This window comes from Ursus arctos, chromosome X, assembly GCF_023065955.2.
Source record: "Ursus arctos isolate Adak ecotype North America chromosome X, UrsArc2.0, whole genome shotgun sequence".
Taxonomy (NCBI): domain Eukaryota; kingdom Metazoa; phylum Chordata; class Mammalia; order Carnivora; family Ursidae; genus Ursus; species Ursus arctos.
In genome coordinates, this window is record NC_079873.1 from 79576868 (window position 1) to 79597540 (window position 20673).

The following is a 20673-nucleotide window of genomic DNA, read 5'->3' on the forward strand; positions in this document are numbered from 1 at the left end:
TAGATCAGGTAATGAAGGTTGCTAGTACCAGAAGAAACCTTACGGACCTTATTCTCAAAGAACTGTGTCTGTGGGTCTCTACCATCTGTCAGGTCCTTCTCCCTGAAGGCACGAGGTTTATCTTTATTTTGCCTCAGAGCCTTCCCAGGAGTGGAGAGGCTTTTGTCAAAAGCATTTAAAGGCCTCGTTATTAGACACAGCAGTTTAGAGCAAAGGACAGTGCTGAGAACAAACAATAAATAGAATAAAAAAGCTGGGAGGAAGAGGCTGGAAAAAGGAGGTACATGGGAGAATAAGGGCTTTTAAAAGTTCCCCAATATACAGGGAGATTGAGAAGACCACACATATGCCCAGGATGGGAGGCAAGTGCTTCCAAGGCCTGAGGAGGCCTTCCACCTCTGGCTGGCCTTCAGACTCTGTGCAAGTAGGAAGTGAACACAAATGCAGAGTTGAAAGCGGTCTGGCTAAGCAGTGAATGAGTTCCCCAGCACAGACCAGTCTGCAAAGACTGAGAGTGTTTCTTCTTCTTTTTCTTTTACTGGCTCCAGGTATTAAAAGTAACTGTCGGGGCGCCTGGGTGGCACAGCAGTTAAGCGTCTGCCTTCGGCTCAGGGCGTGATCCCAGCATTATGGGATCGAGCCCCACATCAGGCTCCTCCGCTATGAGCCTGCTTCTTCCTCTCCCACTCCCCCTGCTTGTGTTCCCTCTCTCGCTGGCTGTTTCTATCTCTGTCAAATAAATAAATAAAATCTTTAAAAAAAAAAAAAGTAACTGTCAAAACACCAGCTGATCACTAAGCTAAGGCAACAGACTTTAGTGGTACACATGATAAAAGAATACAGACTTCATAAAAACAATTTAGAAAGGTCACTAAACAAACAGTAGCCCACAACAGCTAGCAACAAATCCTGAGGAGAGGGAAGAATATGATGCCCCGAGGTGCCACATCATAACATTCAAAATGTCCAGTTTCAACAGCAAAAAATTATAAAACATGCAAAGAAAGTATGGCCTATTCACAGCAAAAAGGAAATTAGTAGAAATTGTCCCTGAGGAAGTTGGACTTACTAGGGGAAGATTTTAGGTCAACTGTCTTTAATGTGCTCAAAGAGCTAAAGGAAACCATGGACAAAGAAGTAAAATAAACCAGGAGAATAATGTCTCACCAAATAGGGAAAATGAATAAACAGGAAGAAATTATTAAAAGGAACTAACAAAAATGCTGGAGCGGAAAAGTATAGTAGCTGAAATTAAAAATTCAATAGAAAGGTTCAACATCAGATATGAACTTGCAGAATACACTCAGCGAGACACATTGTAGTCGAACTGTCAAAGCCAAGGACAAAAAGAGTATCTTGAAAGGAGCAATACATACTAGGTCTTATTTAGAACCTGATCCAAACAAACTATTGAAAAAAAACTATGACAGAATTGAGAATTTGAACACGGATTGGACATAAAACAGTATTAAGGAATTATTGTTAGGTGTGAAAATGTTATTATGATATAAATACACATATATTATATATATATAAATTATATAAATATATGAGAGTCCTTATAGACATGTACTTTGAAATACTTATGCACAAAATGATATTACGACTGGGATTTGCTTCAAAAATAGTTTCTAAGAGTAGGAAGTGGGTAAGGATACACATGAAATATTACTGGCAATGAGTTAACTGTTGGAGCTAGGTGATGAGTACAGTGGCTTTCACTATACTATTTTATTTTTGCATATGTTCGAAATTTTCCATAACAAAAGTTAAAATAAAGTCAGTGTAAACTATAAAAGAACACAATTCTAATCGAAAAAAGAACAAAACAAAAAGGTACTAAGAAGAATTAGAAAAAATTCCATCTATTTCTTGCCCCCTCCCCCCACATACACATTTTGGTGTAGAGAAAACGGTGAACATTGGTAGCCAGGAGGACCACAGGTTGGGAGCAGGGTGGGTGGGACATCTTGCTCACAGATGTTCTTGCATTAATTTTGTTTTTTTTTTTAAATATTGCCTTAAAATGCAATTATCTTCACTACTGAGGTTTTCTGCACCCCCTTAAATTTTGTGCGGGCGTCCTGGAGAGGGGAGGGATGTATTTCGCGAGCAGAAGAGAGCAAGAAGCAAGTCCCCAGGGAAGAAGTGGGAATGGCCAACAGGTCCCTGAGAAGATACTGCCCTTCCCCAGCAGGCAGAGAAAGGCCCAGGAATATGCAAAGAAGGGAGAGCCACAGAGCCCAGGCCAGTGCTGTTAAGAAGAACGCGGCAGCAGAGAGGTGCCAGGCGGGCCAACCGGCTGGGCGCCACCTCGCGGGCAGAAGCCTGCACGGGCTGGGGGCGGGGCCGCTCGCGGTGACGAAAGCCTCACGTGACCCGCCGCCGCTGACTCCCGCGCCCAGCTGTAGCGTCAGACCGGCCCTCGCTCGCTCACTTCTCGCTACCTGCTCCCGGTGGCCCTGAAGACGTGCGCGCCAGAGGCGGCCCCAGAATCGGAGGCGAAGGGGAAGCAGGTAAGGGACCGGGAGGAGGGGGAGCGTTCCCTGGGCTTGCTGTGGGACAGCCCACGCGGCTCGCGGAGCCCTGCTGGGGGTCCGGCTGCCCCGGGGCGAAGCGGCGCGAGGACCGCAGCCCCCACGCCCCACAGCAGCCCGCGTTTGGCCGCTGCAAAAGGTAGGCCGAGGGCTGGACCGCGGTGAGGCGACGACCCTTCGGAAACACCTACCTGGTGCACGCCGCGTCCCGCCCCCGTCCTTCTTGGTGTAGAAAATGGTGGTCAGCACGGGGGATGGGGCGGCTGGGTGTGGGGGCGAGGCGGCCGTGGGGGGTCCGGGAGGGGCTGGGTAGCGTCGGGTGGGCGCGGAGCGCTCGGCTGCAGCAGCCCCGGCTGCCCCCCACCCCGGCCCTCTGCAGGTGTGCAGGTCTAAGTGTCGCGGCGGCGCACTCTCGGCAAGAATCGGGAGGAGGAGGAGACTGCAAGGATAGGCCCAGGTCGGTGCGGGGCACAGTGGGGCCGGGGGGAACGTGTGGAAAGCCTGAGACCCCAAATTCCCTTCCCACCCCCACCCCACCCCGGCCCCAGCCGGTCCTCCATCTTGGTGCCTGCAGAGGCCTGGGCAGGGATCGGCAGGGAAAATGGTGGGCTTTGGGCGAGGGAGGGGAGAGGAGCGACAGGGAGGGAAGGGGCAGGGCTCGGCCCGGGAGCCCCCTGAAGAGCGTAGAGAGCCTTCCCCGTGCGAGAGTAAAATTTTAAAAAGCCTTTGAGATGCCGGGCTCTGAATTTTGAAACGTGCGTAGTAGGGCCTCTGTCCTCGGTGCTGATCGTCCCACCAACAGAATAGCCCTTTTTCCGGTCCCTTACCTCCTAGGAGCAATGGCGTCCAAACAGAAACAAGCGGTGAAAAATATCAACGTCGAAGATGCCCAGCAGGAAAACGAAGGAGAAGAACAGGGCCCCGTGAAGAATGAAGAGGAATCACGCAATTTGAGAGGGGGTGAAGGCCAGAAGCATGGAAAAAATGTTAGGCTGGGGCGAATGAGACGACTTGTCCCTAATTTTCGGTGGGCCATACCCAACAAGCATGTTGATCACAATGAAGTGGGAGATGATGAGGAAAAGTTTGTAGGGCAGATGATGGAAGTCAGGAGAAAGACTAAGGAGCAGCAGATGAGGCATCATAAGCGTTTCCAAACTCCTGAACCTGATAATCATTATGACTTTTGCCTTATTCCTTGAATCCTAAGGTTTTCTGCGAGGTTAATAATGTGGCCTCTGCTCTACAAGCTCGTAGTTTTGTGATTTACTTTCTCTGTAACCTTTTGGTGTTTCCACTTACCAGTTTGTAATTAAATATTGTTTTGTCTCTGTTAAACTTTCTGTCCAATAAGGCAATTTCACTCAGTTTTAGGAAAAACTATTCCTTTCATGATATGAAATTAATAAAGCAGTTTAAAAAAGCAATCTTCCACTTTTACCCTCGTCTTTATTTTTTAATACTACCTTTCCTCTCCTAGCTACCTGGACTCAAGATCTCTGGTCTTTGTTTGTTGTTGTTCCCATCCAATGAGCAAGGAAGGATCATACTCATAACTCGACATCTGATATCATTTTAAGAATGTATGTCCTTAGCATAATCTCCTCCAGTCCCGTCCATGTTGCTGCAAATGTTGGGTAATTGTTCTTTCTGATGGTTGAGTAATATTCCATTGTATATATGGACCACATCTTCTTTATGCTAAGTGAAATAAGTCAAGCAAAGAAAGACAATTATCATATGGTTTCACTCATTTATGGAACATAAGAAATAGCAGGGAGATCGGTAGGAAAAGGAAGTGAAGAGTGAAGTGGGGGGTAAAGAGAAGGGGGAATGAACCACGAGAGACTATGGACTCTGGGAAACAAACAGGGCTTCAGAGGGGAGTGGAGTGGGGAATTGGGATAGGCCTGTGATGGGTACTAAGGAGGGCACATATTGCATGGAGCACTGGGTGTTATACACAAACAATGAATCATGGAACACTGAATCAAAAACTAAGGACGTACTATATGGTGACTAACATAACAAAAAATTCTTTAAAAAATGTAAAAAAAAAAAAAAAAGAATGTATGTCCTACTGTTTTTCAAGGAGTGTGAGTCCACCACCTGCATAAAAACACCTTGGGAGGGGAGGTTTTTGAGAATGTAAAACATCTGGCTTCTATCCTACATACCCACAGATGGGCACTCCAGAATCTCCATTTTTTAACAAGCTTTCCAGGTAAATCTAATGTACACCTTTAATCTGAGGCCACTGTTGTATGTATGTATGTATCTGTCTATGTACATATGTGTGTGTGGTCATATTAATGTGAACGATAAAGTAAAATAACAGGATGAATGCTTACCTGAATTTGATGGACAAAAACATTAGAAAAGTACAAGACCTTAAAATAGACTGATTATAAGAGTGGTAAGGATAGTGGTAGATGAGGGTACTGGAGTACAGAGATGCTAAATGCCAAGCTACCCCTTCCTATATATCTGTCCTGGGCCATTTTCTCTAAGACTCCGTCATCTGGAGATAACAGGATTTTTGACTTTTGTAACTGGTAACAGTTTGAGGAAGGTCTAAGAGAGATAAAGATTGAGGCTATTTTTTTTTTTTGTATATTTTCAATGCAGACACTTTGAATTTTTAGAAAAGAGCAGAAAGAAATCTGAAAAACCTGACAATCCAGTATTCTTCAAAGTGACAATTGCCACCCATTATGGCTCTTGAAATTAGTTTTGTGGGTCACAACAAGCAATTTTAAAAAACAAACAAAAAAATCATAGTCCATTGCCCATGAGTAGCATTAAGGATTATATTGAGGGTTGCCTGGGTGGCTCAGTTGAGCGTTTCAGTCTTCGCTTTGGCTCAGGTCGTGATCTCATGGGTCCTGAGATCAGGCTCTGTGCTCAGTGGGGAGCCTGCTTGAGATTCTCTACGCCCCCCCCCCAGCTCTCTCTAAAGTAAATAAAGAAATTAAGTAAATTAAGAAATTATTTTGCAGAACTTGTTTTAGTTTTACATGTAGGAAATATTGTAGCCTTATAAAATGTATTTCTAAATTCAGGTTGCAGGGTAAAAGAATTGAAACTCATCCAGCCACTATAGAAAACAATATGGAAGTTCCCCCAAAAGTTCAAAACTGACCTACCCTACAACCCAGCAATAGCACTACTAGGTATTTATCCAAAGATACAAGTATAGTGATTTGAAGGGGCACATGAACACCAATGTTTATAGCAGCAATGTCCTCAATTGCCAAAATAGGGAAAGAGCCCAAATGTCCATCGACAGATGAATGGATAAAGAAAATGTGGGGTGCACCCCACATATGTGTGTAATGGAATATTACTCAGCCATCAAAAAATGAAATGTTGGGGCTCCTGGGTGGCTCAGTCGGTTGGGCATCTGCCTTCGGCTCAGGTCATGATCCCAGGGTCCTGGGATCAAGCCCCACTTTGGGCTCCCCACTCAGCAGGGAGACTGCTTCTCCCTCTCCTCTGCTTGTGCTTTCTCTCTCTAATAAATAAAATCTTTTTAAAAAAGAGAAGAATGAAATCTTGCCATTTGCAATGACATGGATGGAACTAGAGGGTATTATGCTAAATAAAATGAGTCGGAAAAGACAAATACCATATGATTTCACTCATGTGGAATTTAAGAAACAAAACATGAACATAGGGGAAGGGAAGGAAAAATAAATAAGACGAAAACAGAGAGGGAGGCAAACCATAAGAGACTTAACTCTAGGGAACAAACAAGGCTGCTGGAGGTGAGGTGGGTAGGGGGATGGGGTAACTGGGTGATGGGCATTAAGGAGGGCACTTGATGTAATGAGCACTGGATGTTGTATCCAAGTGATGAATCACTGAATTCTACCTCTGAAACTAATAATACAGTATATGTTAATTAAATTGAATTTAAATAAATTTTTTTCAAAAATAACAAATTTTAAAAGTCACTTCTTCAAACTTCATTTCACAGATGAGGAAACTAGGTAGGGAAATGGCTTTCCCAAGGTCACATAGCCAGTTAGTGGTAGGGACCACGGTTCCCAGTTTAGGGTGCTTATCTCCTTACCACAGTGCCTCCACAAGGCATGATTTAGAAATATGTGTATGCTGATTGCCAGTGGTGTACATTAACAAATGTACAACTTATACAAAATCACTGTTCATTTGTTGTTCACACTTCAGTCATCAGAATCCCTGCATGTTTAATTGGCAAACATTTAAGGAGAGCTCTGTGCCACTTGTAATATTTTGGAGCTGGAATGATCTTTCAGCTTCTGTCCAGACAAAGGGGATGATGGAGAGTCTGATCTGGAAATGCAAGGTGGTGAACTCATAGGCACTTCATAAAGGCTAGCTGATTGAGTGATGTTCACGAATGGCCGCCTGGTCCCTCTTAAAATCAATACTATAACTTTCCATACACCAATCCCAGATTTCTGAAGGCAGCCTCAATTTTTAAAAATCTGTGGGTGGGAGATGAGATCAGAACATGATTGGTGGAAGAAGAACTGAAGGAAGCCTCCCCATCAGGGTTCTTTGGGGGTGGTGGGAGATGAGGACAGACTTTGCGAAAGAAGTAAAGGTCAATGTTGAGGTTCAGAATAAGATTTTATGAAGAACTGAAATAAATCCCCTCTCCTTGGTGTTTCTGAGGGAGTGGGATGATGAAGTCAGAACTTTCTGTAAGTGGTAAAGGTCAGGGAACAAGGTCACAATGTGATTGATTGAAGGAGAACCAAATTAAGACCCTTCTCCTTGGAGTTTCTCTGGTGGTGGGGTATGAGTACAGAACTTTCTAGAAGCAGTGGAGTACAGGGACCATGATCAGAACATGACTGAAGATAAACAAGGAAGCACCCTTTCCTGGATGTTTCAGCAGGGGTGGAGGAATGAAAACAGAACTGTCTGATAAAAGTAATAGCCAGGGGGAAAAGTAAAAGTCACCGAGTCAGAAGGTGATTGAAGGAGAACTGAGTTACTTTTTTTTAGACTTTATTCATTTTTTTGTCAGAGAGAGAGAGAGAGAGAGAGAGCGCTCACAAGCAGGGGGATTGGCAGGCAGAGGAAGAAGCAGGCTCCCCGATAAGCAAGGAGCCCAATGTGGTACTCGATCCCAGGACCATGGGATCATGACCTGAGCTGAAGGTAGACACTTAACCAACTGAGCCACCCAGGTGCCCCAATATTTTGCTAATTTTTAAAATTTCATTGTTCATCCTCTTACTACTGAGTTGCAAGATTTCTTTATAAATTTTATATTCAATTTCTTTAGTATATATATTGTAAATTTTTCTCTCAGTCTTGATTTGCCTTTTCATTTACTTAATGGTTTCTTTCAAAGACCGAAAGTTTTAAATTTACATGAGCCCATTTAATCCACTTTTCCTTTTATAATTGTTTTCTATTTATTTTTTATTTTTTCATTTTATTTTTTATTTTTCATTATGTTCAGTTAGCCAACGTATAGTACATCATAAGTTTTTGTTGTAGCGTTCAACGATTCATTCATTGCTTTATAACACCCAGTGCTCATCCCAACAGGTGCCCTCCTTAATACCCATCACCTGGTCACCCCATCCCCTCACCCCCTCCCTTCTGTAACCCTCAGTTTGATTCTCCGAGTCCAGAGTGTCTCATGGTTTGTCTCACTCTCTGATTTCTTCCCATTCAGTTTTCCCTCCCTCTTCCTGTGGTCCTCTGCTTTATTTAAATAATGTGTTGCCTAATCCAAGGTTATGAAGACTTTTTCTTATATTTTACTCTAACAGTTTTATAGTTTTAGGCTTTTCATTTTGTTTTATGAACCATCCCATGTTAATTTTTGTGTAAGGTATGAAGTAAACTCTGGTGTTCATTTTGTTTCATGTTGATATTCAACTAATATAGCACCATTTGTTGAGAAGACTTTCCATTCTCCTTCCTGTAGCCTTTGTACCTTTGTCAAAAATCAAGTACTCATATATATGTAGGTATACTTTTGTACTTTCTATTCTGCTCTATTGATCTATATGTCTATATTTTCACCAATATCAAACTAACTTGATCATTGTAGGCTTATAGTAAGTCTTGCAACCAGGTAAGGAAACTCCTGCAACTCTGTTCTTCTCTATTAAAATTGCTTTGGATATTCTAGGTCCCTTGAATTTTCTTATAAACTTTAAAATCAACTCATTATTTTTTTTTAAGCCTGCAAGAATTCTTATTGGGATTGGTTTGAATCTGTAGATCAATCTGGTGAGAATAGCTGTATTAATAGTTGCAAATAGAGATAGTGTTTCTTGTAAGGAAAAACACAAAAGCAGGTGTCTTGTCACAGCACTCAAGGACAAAGCCCCTGGGGTGTCCATAAACTGAAAGAAGCTGAAAACTCTGTGAGTGTTTCACATAGGGTGTCTTCTCTCTTTTTCTCATTTTTGGAAGTTTCCCACACTCATCACAATTAGTCAAGTAGAGCTTCATGTAAATGACCTATTCAGATCCTTTCTGATAAGGATATCTGAGAAGGATGCCAGGGCCCAGGACTTGCATTTGGAAAGCAGCAGGATGTGTATAGAGAACAATGTAAAATATAAGTGGCTTCTGACCATTAGGCCAAACATTTTCAAGTGAATGGCAGAATCTGGTCCAGTAGTAAACCAGTCACGAGGACCAATTTCTGCAGAAAGGTTAGACAAGAGCAGAACCACTGGAGATGTGTCCCTTAAGCACTTTGCATCCACTGACAAGGCTATTATATTTAAAAAAAGACAATAACAAGTGGTGATGAAGATGTGGAGAATTGTAATGTTCATACATTGCTAGTGGGAATATATAACCACGCAGTTGTCATGGAAAACAGTTTGGCAATTCTTCCAAAAGCTATACATAGAGCTATCATGTGACCTAGCAATTCCCTTGTAGGAATATACTCAAGATAATTGAAAACCTATGTTCACAAAACTTGTACACAAGTATTCATAATAGTGAAAAAGTGTCAACAACCTGAATGTCCATGAACTGACAAACCAATAAACAAAATGTGGTATAATCATACAACAGAATAGTATTCAATATGCATAAAAAAGAATGAAGTCCTGGTAAATGCTACAGCATGGATAAACCTTGAAAACATTATGTTAAATGGAAGCCAAACACAAAAGGCCACATATTGTATGATTCCATTTATATGAAATATCCAGAATAGACAAATCTGTTGAGACAAAAAGTAAAATAGTGTTAGTAGCTGGCAGGGGATGGGAATGAGGAGTGACTACTAAGGGGCATGGAGTTTCTTTCTGGAGTATTATAAAGGAAAACATCAATAGCCAGATGGAACAATTTACTATAAATAAATAACATAGTTTGGTCATCTCCCAGTAATAGAAAAATATATAAATAGTAGCATGGACATATTTAGATACGAAAGTCTTTTAATATATGATAAAGTTGGTATGTCAAATCTGAAAAGAAGAGCTGCATCATTCAATATATTTTCTCATTTATTTATGTTATGCTAACTTGGGAATCAGCAAATTAATGTGACTTCCAGAACTAGACCTCTCAGCCCCAAAGGGAAGCATTTTATCTCCAACATCCCTTCCTATTAAGAGGTGTTGCTGAATGAATTTCCACCTATGCATGACAAGGTATGGATATCATATGACAAAAGTTTATAACAATCAGTCTTGTCATCTAAGAATAAGGAATACAAGCTAGAATTCCAGGTCTGCTATTTACTATGTGTGTGATCTTGGAAAACTTTTCTGAGTCTCAGCTTTCTCATCTATCAGTTAGGATCAATGATATTCAACTGTGGCTGCAAGACCTTTGGGGAAGAAGAATATTCATAGTACCTACTTGTGATGTTATTGCAAGGTCCTGCCTGACTCAAGTTCTGAGAATAATATTTCAACTGATTCAGGTCTGGTAATTAAGAGGGAATCCAGACTATCTAGTGGCTCATATCAGCCCTCTGTTTGCCATACCTAGGGTTTTAAGGTAACACAAATCAAGTACGAATTTAGTGGGCCACCTATCCATGTTCTCTTAGTAATACTTACATGTCAAGATAAGCTAAGTACTTTTTTTACGTAAGTAGCTAGAGTTTATTGTTCTGGAGAGTCTTTCTTTCTTTCTTTCTTTCTTTCTTTCTTTCTTTCTTTTTTCTTCCTTTCTTTCTTCTTAGTTCTTTTAAAATTCCAGTATAACTAATGTACAGTACTTTATTAGTTTCGGGTTTAGAATATAGTGATTCAACAATACTATACATTACTCAGTGCTCATCACATAGGTTAAGTACTTTTATTTTTATGTTTATTTTTTTATTATAGGCTAAGTACTTTTAAAAACATTTCCCAAATCTCAGGGGCTCAGCTAGCAGTGCAATACAGACTGGAGGGAGTGGGATCTGTTCCATGTAATCATTCAGGGAGAAAGGTGGCAGGAACCTGGCAGGAAACGCCACCATCTTCAGTGTGTGACTTCCAAGACTGTCTTGGGTGCTTACATCCAGCTGGAATATAGGAGAGAGAAGGCTCATGGGAGATTATGCTGAAGTTTACTACTCACATTCCAGTGACCACAAATCAGTCAACTGCACAGCTGTCTGAGGAAGGCAGTCCATAAGTATGAACCTAGGATGAAATGCAACAGAATTTGTTAAACATGTATACACACTCTGCCATAGTTTCACAGGATCAGTTAGCTACTGACAAAAATTCCTAATTCAAACTATCCTGTCTACCATGACATTCTTGATTCATGTAAAGGTAACTAAGCTTTCCTTGTCTTTGGTGGTTAAATGCAGCTTCTTAGTTTATCCTACCCTGAGATCCTGGCATCACTACTGAAACTAAGAGGCTGTGTCAAGTTTCAGAATCACTCCCAGCATCCTCAGCCTAATGATAATAGCCATTATAAGATTTTCAAAATATGCTTGCTTATTTATTGCTCAATTTCCTGTTAAAGATAACATCTTCTAGCCCTCTATTTAGACATAGTTAGGGAGTAGATGAGTATGTAATACATGATAAGCACATTCCAACATTTCCTTTTCCATAACTCTTAAGATTATTTACATCATACTAAGCAATTTCCTTTTTTTAAAAAGATTTTATTTATTCATTTAACAGAGAGAGACAGCCAGTGAGAGAGGGAACACAAGCAGGGGGAGTGAGAGAGAAAGAAGCAGGCTCCCAGCGGGAGAGCCTGACGTGGGGCTCGATCCCAGAACTCCAGGATCACGCCCTGAGCCGAAGGCAAATGCTTAACGACTGAGCCACTCAGGCGCCCCAAGTGATTTCCTTTTTTAAAAAACATTTTATTTTTTATTTGAGAGAGAGAGAGCATGATGGGGGGACGGGGAAGGGCAGAGGGAGAGAGAGAAGCAGACTCCCCACTGAACAGGGAGCCTGACATGGGACTGGATCCCAGCACCCTGAGATCATGACCTGAGCTGAAGGCAGATGCTTAACCGACTGAGCCACCCAGGCACCCCGTTAGCAATTTCTGATATACCTCCTAGATCCTTGTACTGCTCATTCCTTGAGGCCCAGCTCTGACCACACAGCATCTGAGACCATGTGAGCTGGAAGTGAACTGTCCCATCTCTGTCACTAATGGTCATTGAGGCACATGGGGTCTCGACCACTCTTATGTTCCTAACAAAGGATGGTTTGTCCCTTTCCTCTTTCTAGTGTATGTGTGGAAGGGAAGGGCTACTTTCTCAGGAAGTTAGGTGCTAGGATAGCAGGCAGGTGCCCACCCTCATTCTGTCACAGTGATTTCTGTTAATGTTTAATTGTGCATCTCCAGAAATCTTGGAAGCTCAGAAGAAACCATTTGCTTACTGGCTTACAGATACACTTTCTTTCTGCCCAAAGTTGGGAGCAGGTGTTTTTAAAAAGATTTTATGTATTTACTTGAAAGAGAGTGAGGGAGCGTGCACGTCGCATGCAGGAAAAGGGGGAGAGGCAGAGGGAGAGGGAGAAGCAGGCTCCCCACTGAGCAGGGAGCCAGACACAGAGGCTGAATCCCAGGACCCCGGGACCATGACCTGAGCTGAAGTCAGGCGCTTAACTGACTGAGCCACCCAGGCACCCCAGGAGCAGAAATTTTGTTGACTCCTGCTTATTCTGCTTACATATAGTCAGAAGCTACCTTAACCCCACTGTAATGGAGTTATTGACAGAGGATATCCTCACCCGCTTATGAAGATGGTGATCAGTTTGTGATCAAGTGCTGTTTCCTGAGAAGCTTCACAACACACAAGTTCTATTTACTTTTGAATTTAACTTAAACACAACATATTTTATACTTTTTAGCTTGGTAATATATTCACACAAGTCAGTCATAAAAAAGAATTAAAAGGGTGGTTCAACATTTGTGAAAAAATCAACATGATACGTCACATCAATAAGACAAAGTGAACATCATACTGAATGGGGAAAAACTGAGAGCTTTTCGCCTAAGGTCAGGAACAAGACAAGGATGTCCACTCTCACCTCTTTCATTCAACATAGTACTAGAAGTCCTAACCACAGCAATGAGACAACATAAAGAAATAAAAGGCATTCAAATTGTTGAAAAAGAAGTAAAACTTTCACTATTTGCAGATGACATGATACTCTATATAGAAAACACTTAAGACTCCACCAAAAAACCACTAGAACTAATAAACGAATTCAGTAAAGTTGCAGCATACAAAATCAATGTACAGAAATGTGTCACATTCCTATACACTAATAATGAAGTGGAAAGTGAAATTAAGAAAACAATCCCATTTATACTTGCACCCAAAACAATAAAATATCCAGGAATAAACTTAACCAAAGAGATGAAAGTTTTCTCTGAAAACTATAAAACGCTGATGAAAGAAATTCAAGATGACACAAAGAAATAGAGAGACATTCCACGCCCATGAATTGGAAGAACAAATATTGTTAAAATGTCCATACTGCCCAAATCAATCTACACGTTTAATGCAATCCTTATCAAAATACCAACAGTATTTTTCACAGAACTAGAACAAACAATTCTAAAACTTGTATGGAACCACAAAAGACCCCAAATAGCCAAAACAACACCAAAAAAGAAAAGCAAAGCTGGAGGCATCACAATTCTGGACTTCAAGTTATATTACAAAGGTTTAGTGATCAAGACAGTATGGTACTGGCAGAAAAACACATAGATCAATGCAACAGAATAAAAAACCTAGAAATGAATCCACAACTCTATGGTCAATTAGTCTTTGACAAAACAGGAAAGAATATCCAAAGGAAAAAAAACCAGTTTCTTCAGCAAATGGTGTTGGGAAAACTGGACAGCAATAAGCAGAAGAATGAAACTGGACCACTTCCTTATACCATACACAAAAATAAATTCAAAATGGAAGAAAGACCTACATGTGAGCCCCGAAATCATAAAAATCCTTGAAGAGAGTACAGGCAGTAATTTCTCTGACATCAGCCATAGCAACATCTTTCTTAGATAGGTCTCCTGAGGCAAGAGAAATTAAAGCAAAAATAAACTATGGAGATTACATCAAAATAAAATTTTCTGCACAGCAAAGGAAAAAATCAATAAAACTGAAAGACCAGCTACTGAATGAGTGAAGATATTTGAAATTACATATCCAATAAAGGGTTAGTATCCTAAATATGTAAAGAACTTATATAACTCAACACCCAAAAAAACATATAATCCTATTCAAAAATGGGCCGAAGACATGAGTAGTAAAAGAAGACATCCTGATGGCCGACAGACATATGAAAAGACCCTCAACATCACTCATCATCTTGGAAATACAAATCAAAGCCACGATGAGATACCACCTCACACCTGTCAGAATGACTAGAATCAAGAACACAAGAAACAAGTGTTGGCGAGGATGTGGAGAAAGAGGAACCGTATTGCACTGTTGGTGGGAATGCAAACTGGTGCAGCCACTGTGGAAAACATTATGGAGGTTCCTCAAAAAGTTAAAAATAGAACTACCCTATGATCCAGTAATCACACTACTGGGTATTTACCCCAAAAATGCAAAAACACTAATTCAAAGGGATACGTGCACCCCTATGTTTATAGCCGCATTATTTACAATAGCCAAATTATGAAAGCAGCCCAAGTGTGCATCGACTGATGAATGAATTTAAAAGAAATATATATACGTGTATATATATATATATACACACACACACACAATGAGATAAATATATATATACACACAATGAGATATATATATATATATCATTGAATATTATTGAATATTATTCAGCCATAAAAAATCATGACATTTGCAATGACATGGATGGAGCTAGAGAGTATAATGCTAAGCGAAATAAATCAGTCAGAGAAAGACACATACCATATGATCTCACTCATATGTGGAATTTAAGAAACAAAACAATCAAAGGGAAAAAAAGAGAGAGAGGCAAACCAAGAAACAGACTCTCGAATATAGAGAACTGATGGTTACCAGAAGGGAGGTGGATGGACGGATGGCTGCAATAGGTGATGAGGTTTAAAGAGTACACTTACCTCGATGAAAAAAATTTTTGTTGACTTTTTTTTAAAAAGCTATTTGTTTTCCTTTTCCTCAGCCCTTCTCTTCCTGAACAATTCAGTCATAACACCATTAGATGGGGAAAAGCATGGTAGGAGAGAACAGAATTTTGTTGGCCTGAGCAGGGTGAAGAAGGCATCCATCTTGGGAGAGTGGCTTATTGTAGAGTTATTTCTAAGAATTGAAAAGCGGGCTTCCTGGGTAGGAGACTAACCAGGTGAGGAGTATTGGGTTCTTTCTATTTGGTTGAAGGGAGTGTCCATGTGGAGGCAGTGTGTGGCAGACTGGAGCAGGATTTTAAAATCAGAACAGGGTGAGAAACATGTCCATGCAGAAGGTTGCCAGCAATCTGAAGAGGGCACCTACATGGCTTTCAATGGATATATATAGAAATATACTTGTAAGTGTGTAAATGTATATACATGTGAGTACCTATATATAAGTGTGTGTGTCTGTGTGTGTATACACACAAATATTGCTTAATTCTTTCCACTGAAAGAGCCTGGGAGCTCAGTATCTCAATAGCAGGAAACATCCCTAGTGTCCATAGCCCGTCTTTTAAATAGTATTTTTGATCGAAAAGAACAAGAACTCCTTGGAGAAATGGCTGATTACATGGATGTGGCAGGTAAAGAACACAATGGGCCTGGAACATCTTGATGTGCCAGAAAACAAAGTGCTCACAAAATTATGGAATACCAAAAGGACACAGAAGCCAGTCTGAAGAGGCTCCTACAAATCACATGGAGGACAATATAAGTATCAAAATAGATAATGATAGAACATGGTGTAATTGATTGAATTTAAAAAAAAAGAAAATATATTCAGTATCTAAATTAATAATACACAAATAAACATTTACATAGTTTCAAAATACCTACCCATAAAATGCTTAATAGTTACAAAGGAAAAAGACATTGAAATGGCCTAGAATGCACCACCTTAAACAAATGGACAAAGAGGTCGTTGTAAGTAATGGGACCAATTGAGATTGTGTCACCTGATAGTATAAAAAGAGAATATCAAAGCAATGCTTCTGTGATATTGCTGCCAAAGATGCATAACCTGAATCCATTCAAGAAGAAATATCAGGCAAAACCAGATTGAAGGACACTGTAGAATTTAACTGAAAGATAGCTTCATTAAAGTCAAAGAAAAACTGAGGGCATATTCTATACTGAAGGATAATAAGGAGATCTGACAGCAAAATGCAATACATGATTCTGACTGGAATGTCCTTTTTCTATAAAGACGTTGAATAACTGGTTAAAAATTTACTGGGATCTGAGTTTAGATGGTAGTAATACGTCAGTGTTAATTTTCTGATTTTAATAATTGTATCTTGGTTATGTAGGAAAATGTCTGTGTTTGTGGGAAATGTGCACAAAAGGTGTTTGGGGTTATATTCATTTTCTACTTCTGTGTAACAGATTACCATGAATTCAGCAGCTTAAAGCAACTCCCCTTTATAGCTCATAGTTCTATAGATCAGTAGTCTTGGCTAGTTTCCTGTTTAGGGTCTAATAAGCCTGAAATGAAGGTGTTGATTGTCCTGGGCTCTTATCTGGAGGACCAGGAAGAATCTTCTTCCAACTTTATTCAGGTTGTTGGCAGAACTCAGCTCCTTGCAGTGATAGGATTGTTATCCCCATTTCTATGCTGACTTTTGACAGGACATTGCTCTCAGCTCCTAGACGTTTCTTTGTGCTCCTTGCACTTGGCCCCTACCATCTTCAAAGCCAACAATGGTAATTCATCCAAGCATTATCATGCTTTGAGTTTCTCTGATTTTAACTTCTGTCAACAGCCAAATAAAGCTTTCTCCTTTTCAAGGGCTTGTGTGATTAGATTAGGCTCATCTGGGTGATATCCTTTTTGCCGTATAATGTAACATAATGGTAGGAGTAAAACCAGGAGGCGAAAGTTGTAGGGGCCATCTTAAAATTCTACCTACCATAGGGTGGATGGGCCATTAAACTAGCAATTTACTCTCAAATAATTCAGGGAAAAATTCTTTACACTGTCTTTGCAATTTTTCCATAATTTCGTGATTTTTCTTAAAAAATGAAAAATTAAAAGTAAACATAAAAATCTATGCAGTGTAGTTTTGGTTCCAAGTAAGATGGAATACATTCTAACTCTTTCTAGTACTAAACACAGATATGAAAAACAGAGAGAATGCATGGTGCAGCTATTTGAGGTCTCCGTAACATAATAAAAAATATTTAATGTCCAGTATACAAACCAAAATTACTCAGCATGTAAGAAATCATGAAATTCTCAAAAGCATGGAAAAAGGTAATCAACAGACACCTATGATAAGATGACAGATGCCATAAATATTTGATAGACTTTAAAATGATTATTATAAAAAATGCCCAAAAGAGTCATCACTCTTAAAAACCTAATTAAAACTGAAATTATGAACCAAGAAACAGAAGATATAAAAAAGAATTTCTTTATGAGCAAAGAAAGAGATGTTCCCCTAGAGCCTCCAGAAAGGAATAGAGCTCTGCCAACACCTTGATTCTTGGCAAATGAGATCTATGTGAGACTGACCTAGAGAATGGTGAGGTAATATAAAATTTTATATTTAAAATAATATACTAAATTTGTGGCAATGTTTTATGGCGGCAATAGAAAACTAATACAGAAGAGGAGGAAATACGTCCCAACTCATTTTACAATAACCAAACCAGAGAAATACAGTACAAATAAAGAAAACTAAGACTAGTATCCCTCATATTACAAGATTAAATTTCTCTCTCTCTCTCTCACACAACCAAGTGAGGTTTATCCCAAGAATGAAAGGATAATTCAATATTTGAAAATCAATCAATGCAACCCACCACATTAAGAATCTAAAGGAAAGGGTGCCTGGGTGTCTCAGTGGGTTAAGTGTGTCTGCCTTAAGCTAAGGTCATGATCCCGGAGTCCTGGGATGGAGCTCCCTGCTCATCGGGGAATCTGCTTCTCCCTCTGCCCCTCACCCTGCTCTCATGTCCTCTCTCACTTTCTCTCTCTCTCAAACAAATAATGAATAAAATCTTTTTAAAATTTTTAAAAAGTGTCTAAAGAAAAAATACTACATGAGCATTGCCGAAGATGCAGAGAAATCTTTTGACGAAATACAACATCTATTAATGATAAAAACTTTCAATTAACTATGAATAGAAGTCAACTTCCACAACCTGGTAAAGGGCTTCTACAAAAACACCCAGTCAACACGTTTAATGGTGAAGGACTGAATATTTTTCCTCAAGACTGGGAACAAGGTAAGTACATCCACTCTCGGCAGTCTCCTTCAACATCATAACGGAAGTCTTAGCCAGTGCAATAAGGCAAAAAAAATAAATAAAAAGCATACAGATTGGAAAGTAAAAATAAAATTTTCCTATTGTGTGTCAACTATACTTCAATAGTAAATAAATAATTAAATAAAACGTTCCCTATTTGTCAATGACATTATTGTCTATGTAGAAAATCCCAGGGCACCTGGGTGGCACAGTTGGTTGAGCGTCTGACTCTTGGTTTCACCTCAGGTCATGATCTCATGGGTCATGAAATTGAGCCCCACATCTGTCTCCCTGCTCAGTGGGGAGTCTGCTTGAAGATTCTCTCCCTCTGCCCTTCCCCTCACTTGCTCACTCGTGCACACGTGTGCCCACCTGTGCACGTTCTTTTTCTCTTGAATAAAATAAATCTTAAAAAAAAAGAAAATCTCAAGAGACATATATTGGAAAAGAAGAAATAAAACTAAAACAACTAGAAATACATAACCAAAAATATGAACTTCAATACCTACTTCACAACTTACAGAAAAATTAACTCAAAATGCAACATATATTTAAATGTAAGCTGACATTTAAATAAATTTTAATGTATTAAATGTAAATGTAAGACAAAAAATATATAAATTCTAGAAGAAAACATAAGAGAATATTTGTGTGATCTTGATTTTGGCAATGAGTTTTCAGGTATGACAATGAAAGAAGTTTTTAGGTATGATATCCATAAAAGAAAAAAATGATAAACTGAACTTGAACAAAATGACAATCTTTGCTCTATAAAAGACACTGTTAAGAGAGTGAAAAGACAAGCCACACTGGAAGAAAATATTTGCAGATCACATATCTTATAAAAGACATATATCTTGAATATTTAAAGAACTGCTAAAACACGCTAAAAGAAAAAAACCTCAATTAAGAAGTTGTCAAAATATCTGAACAGTCACTTAACCAAAGAAGATATCCAGATGGTACATAAGCACATATGAAAATATGTTTCATATTGTTAGTCATTAGAGAAATGTGTATTAAAACCACAGTGATGGAGCACCTGGGTCGTGCAGTCAGTTGAGCATCTGACTCTTGGTTTCTACTGAGGTCGTGATCTCTGGGTCATGAGATTGAGCCCAATGTGGGGCTCTGTGCTCAGTACAGAGTCTGAGATTCTCTCTCCCTCTCCCTCTGCCCCTCCCACTCATGCTCTCTCTCTCTTTCTCCCTCTCTCTCTCAAAAAAAAATATTTTAAAAAACCACAATGAGATACACCTATCAGAATGGACAAAATTTTTTAAAAAAAAACCTCCACAATTGCAAATGCTGGTGATGATGTGGAACAACAGGACTTCCCATGCATTGCTTGTGGAAATGCAAATGATACAGCTGCTTTGGAAAACACACTCACAGTTTAATATAAAGTTAATCAGATGTACACTTACCATATGACTCAGGAATCCCACTTGTATGCATTTGTCCAATTGAATTTCAAATGTATATTCATACAAAAACCTGTACACAAATGTTCATAGTAGCACTATTCATAGTCACCAAAATCTGGAAACAATCCACCTTCAACAGGTGAATATATTAATAAACCTTGGTACATCCATAAAATGGAACACTACTCAGCAATAAAAAGAAACTCTTGTTTTATGAACAAATTTGAAGCATTATGCTTAGTGAATAAAATCAGATCTTAAAGGCTACATATACTATGATTACAGTTACATGATATTTTGGAAAAGGCAAAACTATACAATCAGAATCAGATCAGTAGCTCCCTGGGATTGGGGGTGATGAATGTGACTAACAACAAAGGGTCTGCACAAGGAAATTTTTAGGGTGGTGGAATTCTTCTATATGTTACTGTGGTAGCTAATGTACATACTAAAACCAATAGAACTATACACCACCACCAACGGTGACTACCTCCCTATGCCAGTGGTTCTCATTTTTTTTCCCACTAGGAGATATTTAGCAATGTCTACAGACATTTTTTTGTTCTCACTCTATGGAGGTGGGTGCTGCTGGCATCTGGTGGATAGAGACCAGGAATACTGATAAACACCCAACAAGGCACAGGACAGCCATCCCAAGAAAGAATGATCCAGCCCGAGATGTCAATAATGCCAAGGTTGAGAAATCCTGATACACGGAAAATTTTTAAAAATCATCGCAAATGTCGGGAGAATTCAGAATGGAATACAGACTGTAACAAATACATCTAACTGTATTAAAATTGTTGCTTAGTCCATTTGAGCTGCTATAATAAAATACTACAGACTGGGCAGCTTATAAATGA

The 20673-nt window shown here is 39.7% G+C and overlaps 1 protein-coding gene across 1 annotated transcript; it reads left to right on the forward strand.

Moving 5' to 3' along the window:
* The first annotated feature begins 2392 nt into the window (after positions 1–2392).
* On the forward strand, positions 2393–3964 carry BEX4 (brain expressed X-linked 4). Its single transcript, XM_026489499.4, has 3 exons — positions 2393–2516; positions 2917–2994; positions 3372–3964. The coding sequence occupies exon 3, from the start codon at positions 3377–3379 to the stop codon at positions 3737–3739; it is 363 nt and encodes a 120-aa protein (XP_026345284.1). The 5' UTR covers positions 2393–2516; positions 2917–2994; positions 3372–3376; the 3' UTR covers positions 3740–3964.
* Positions 3965–20673: the final 16709 nt, after the last annotated feature.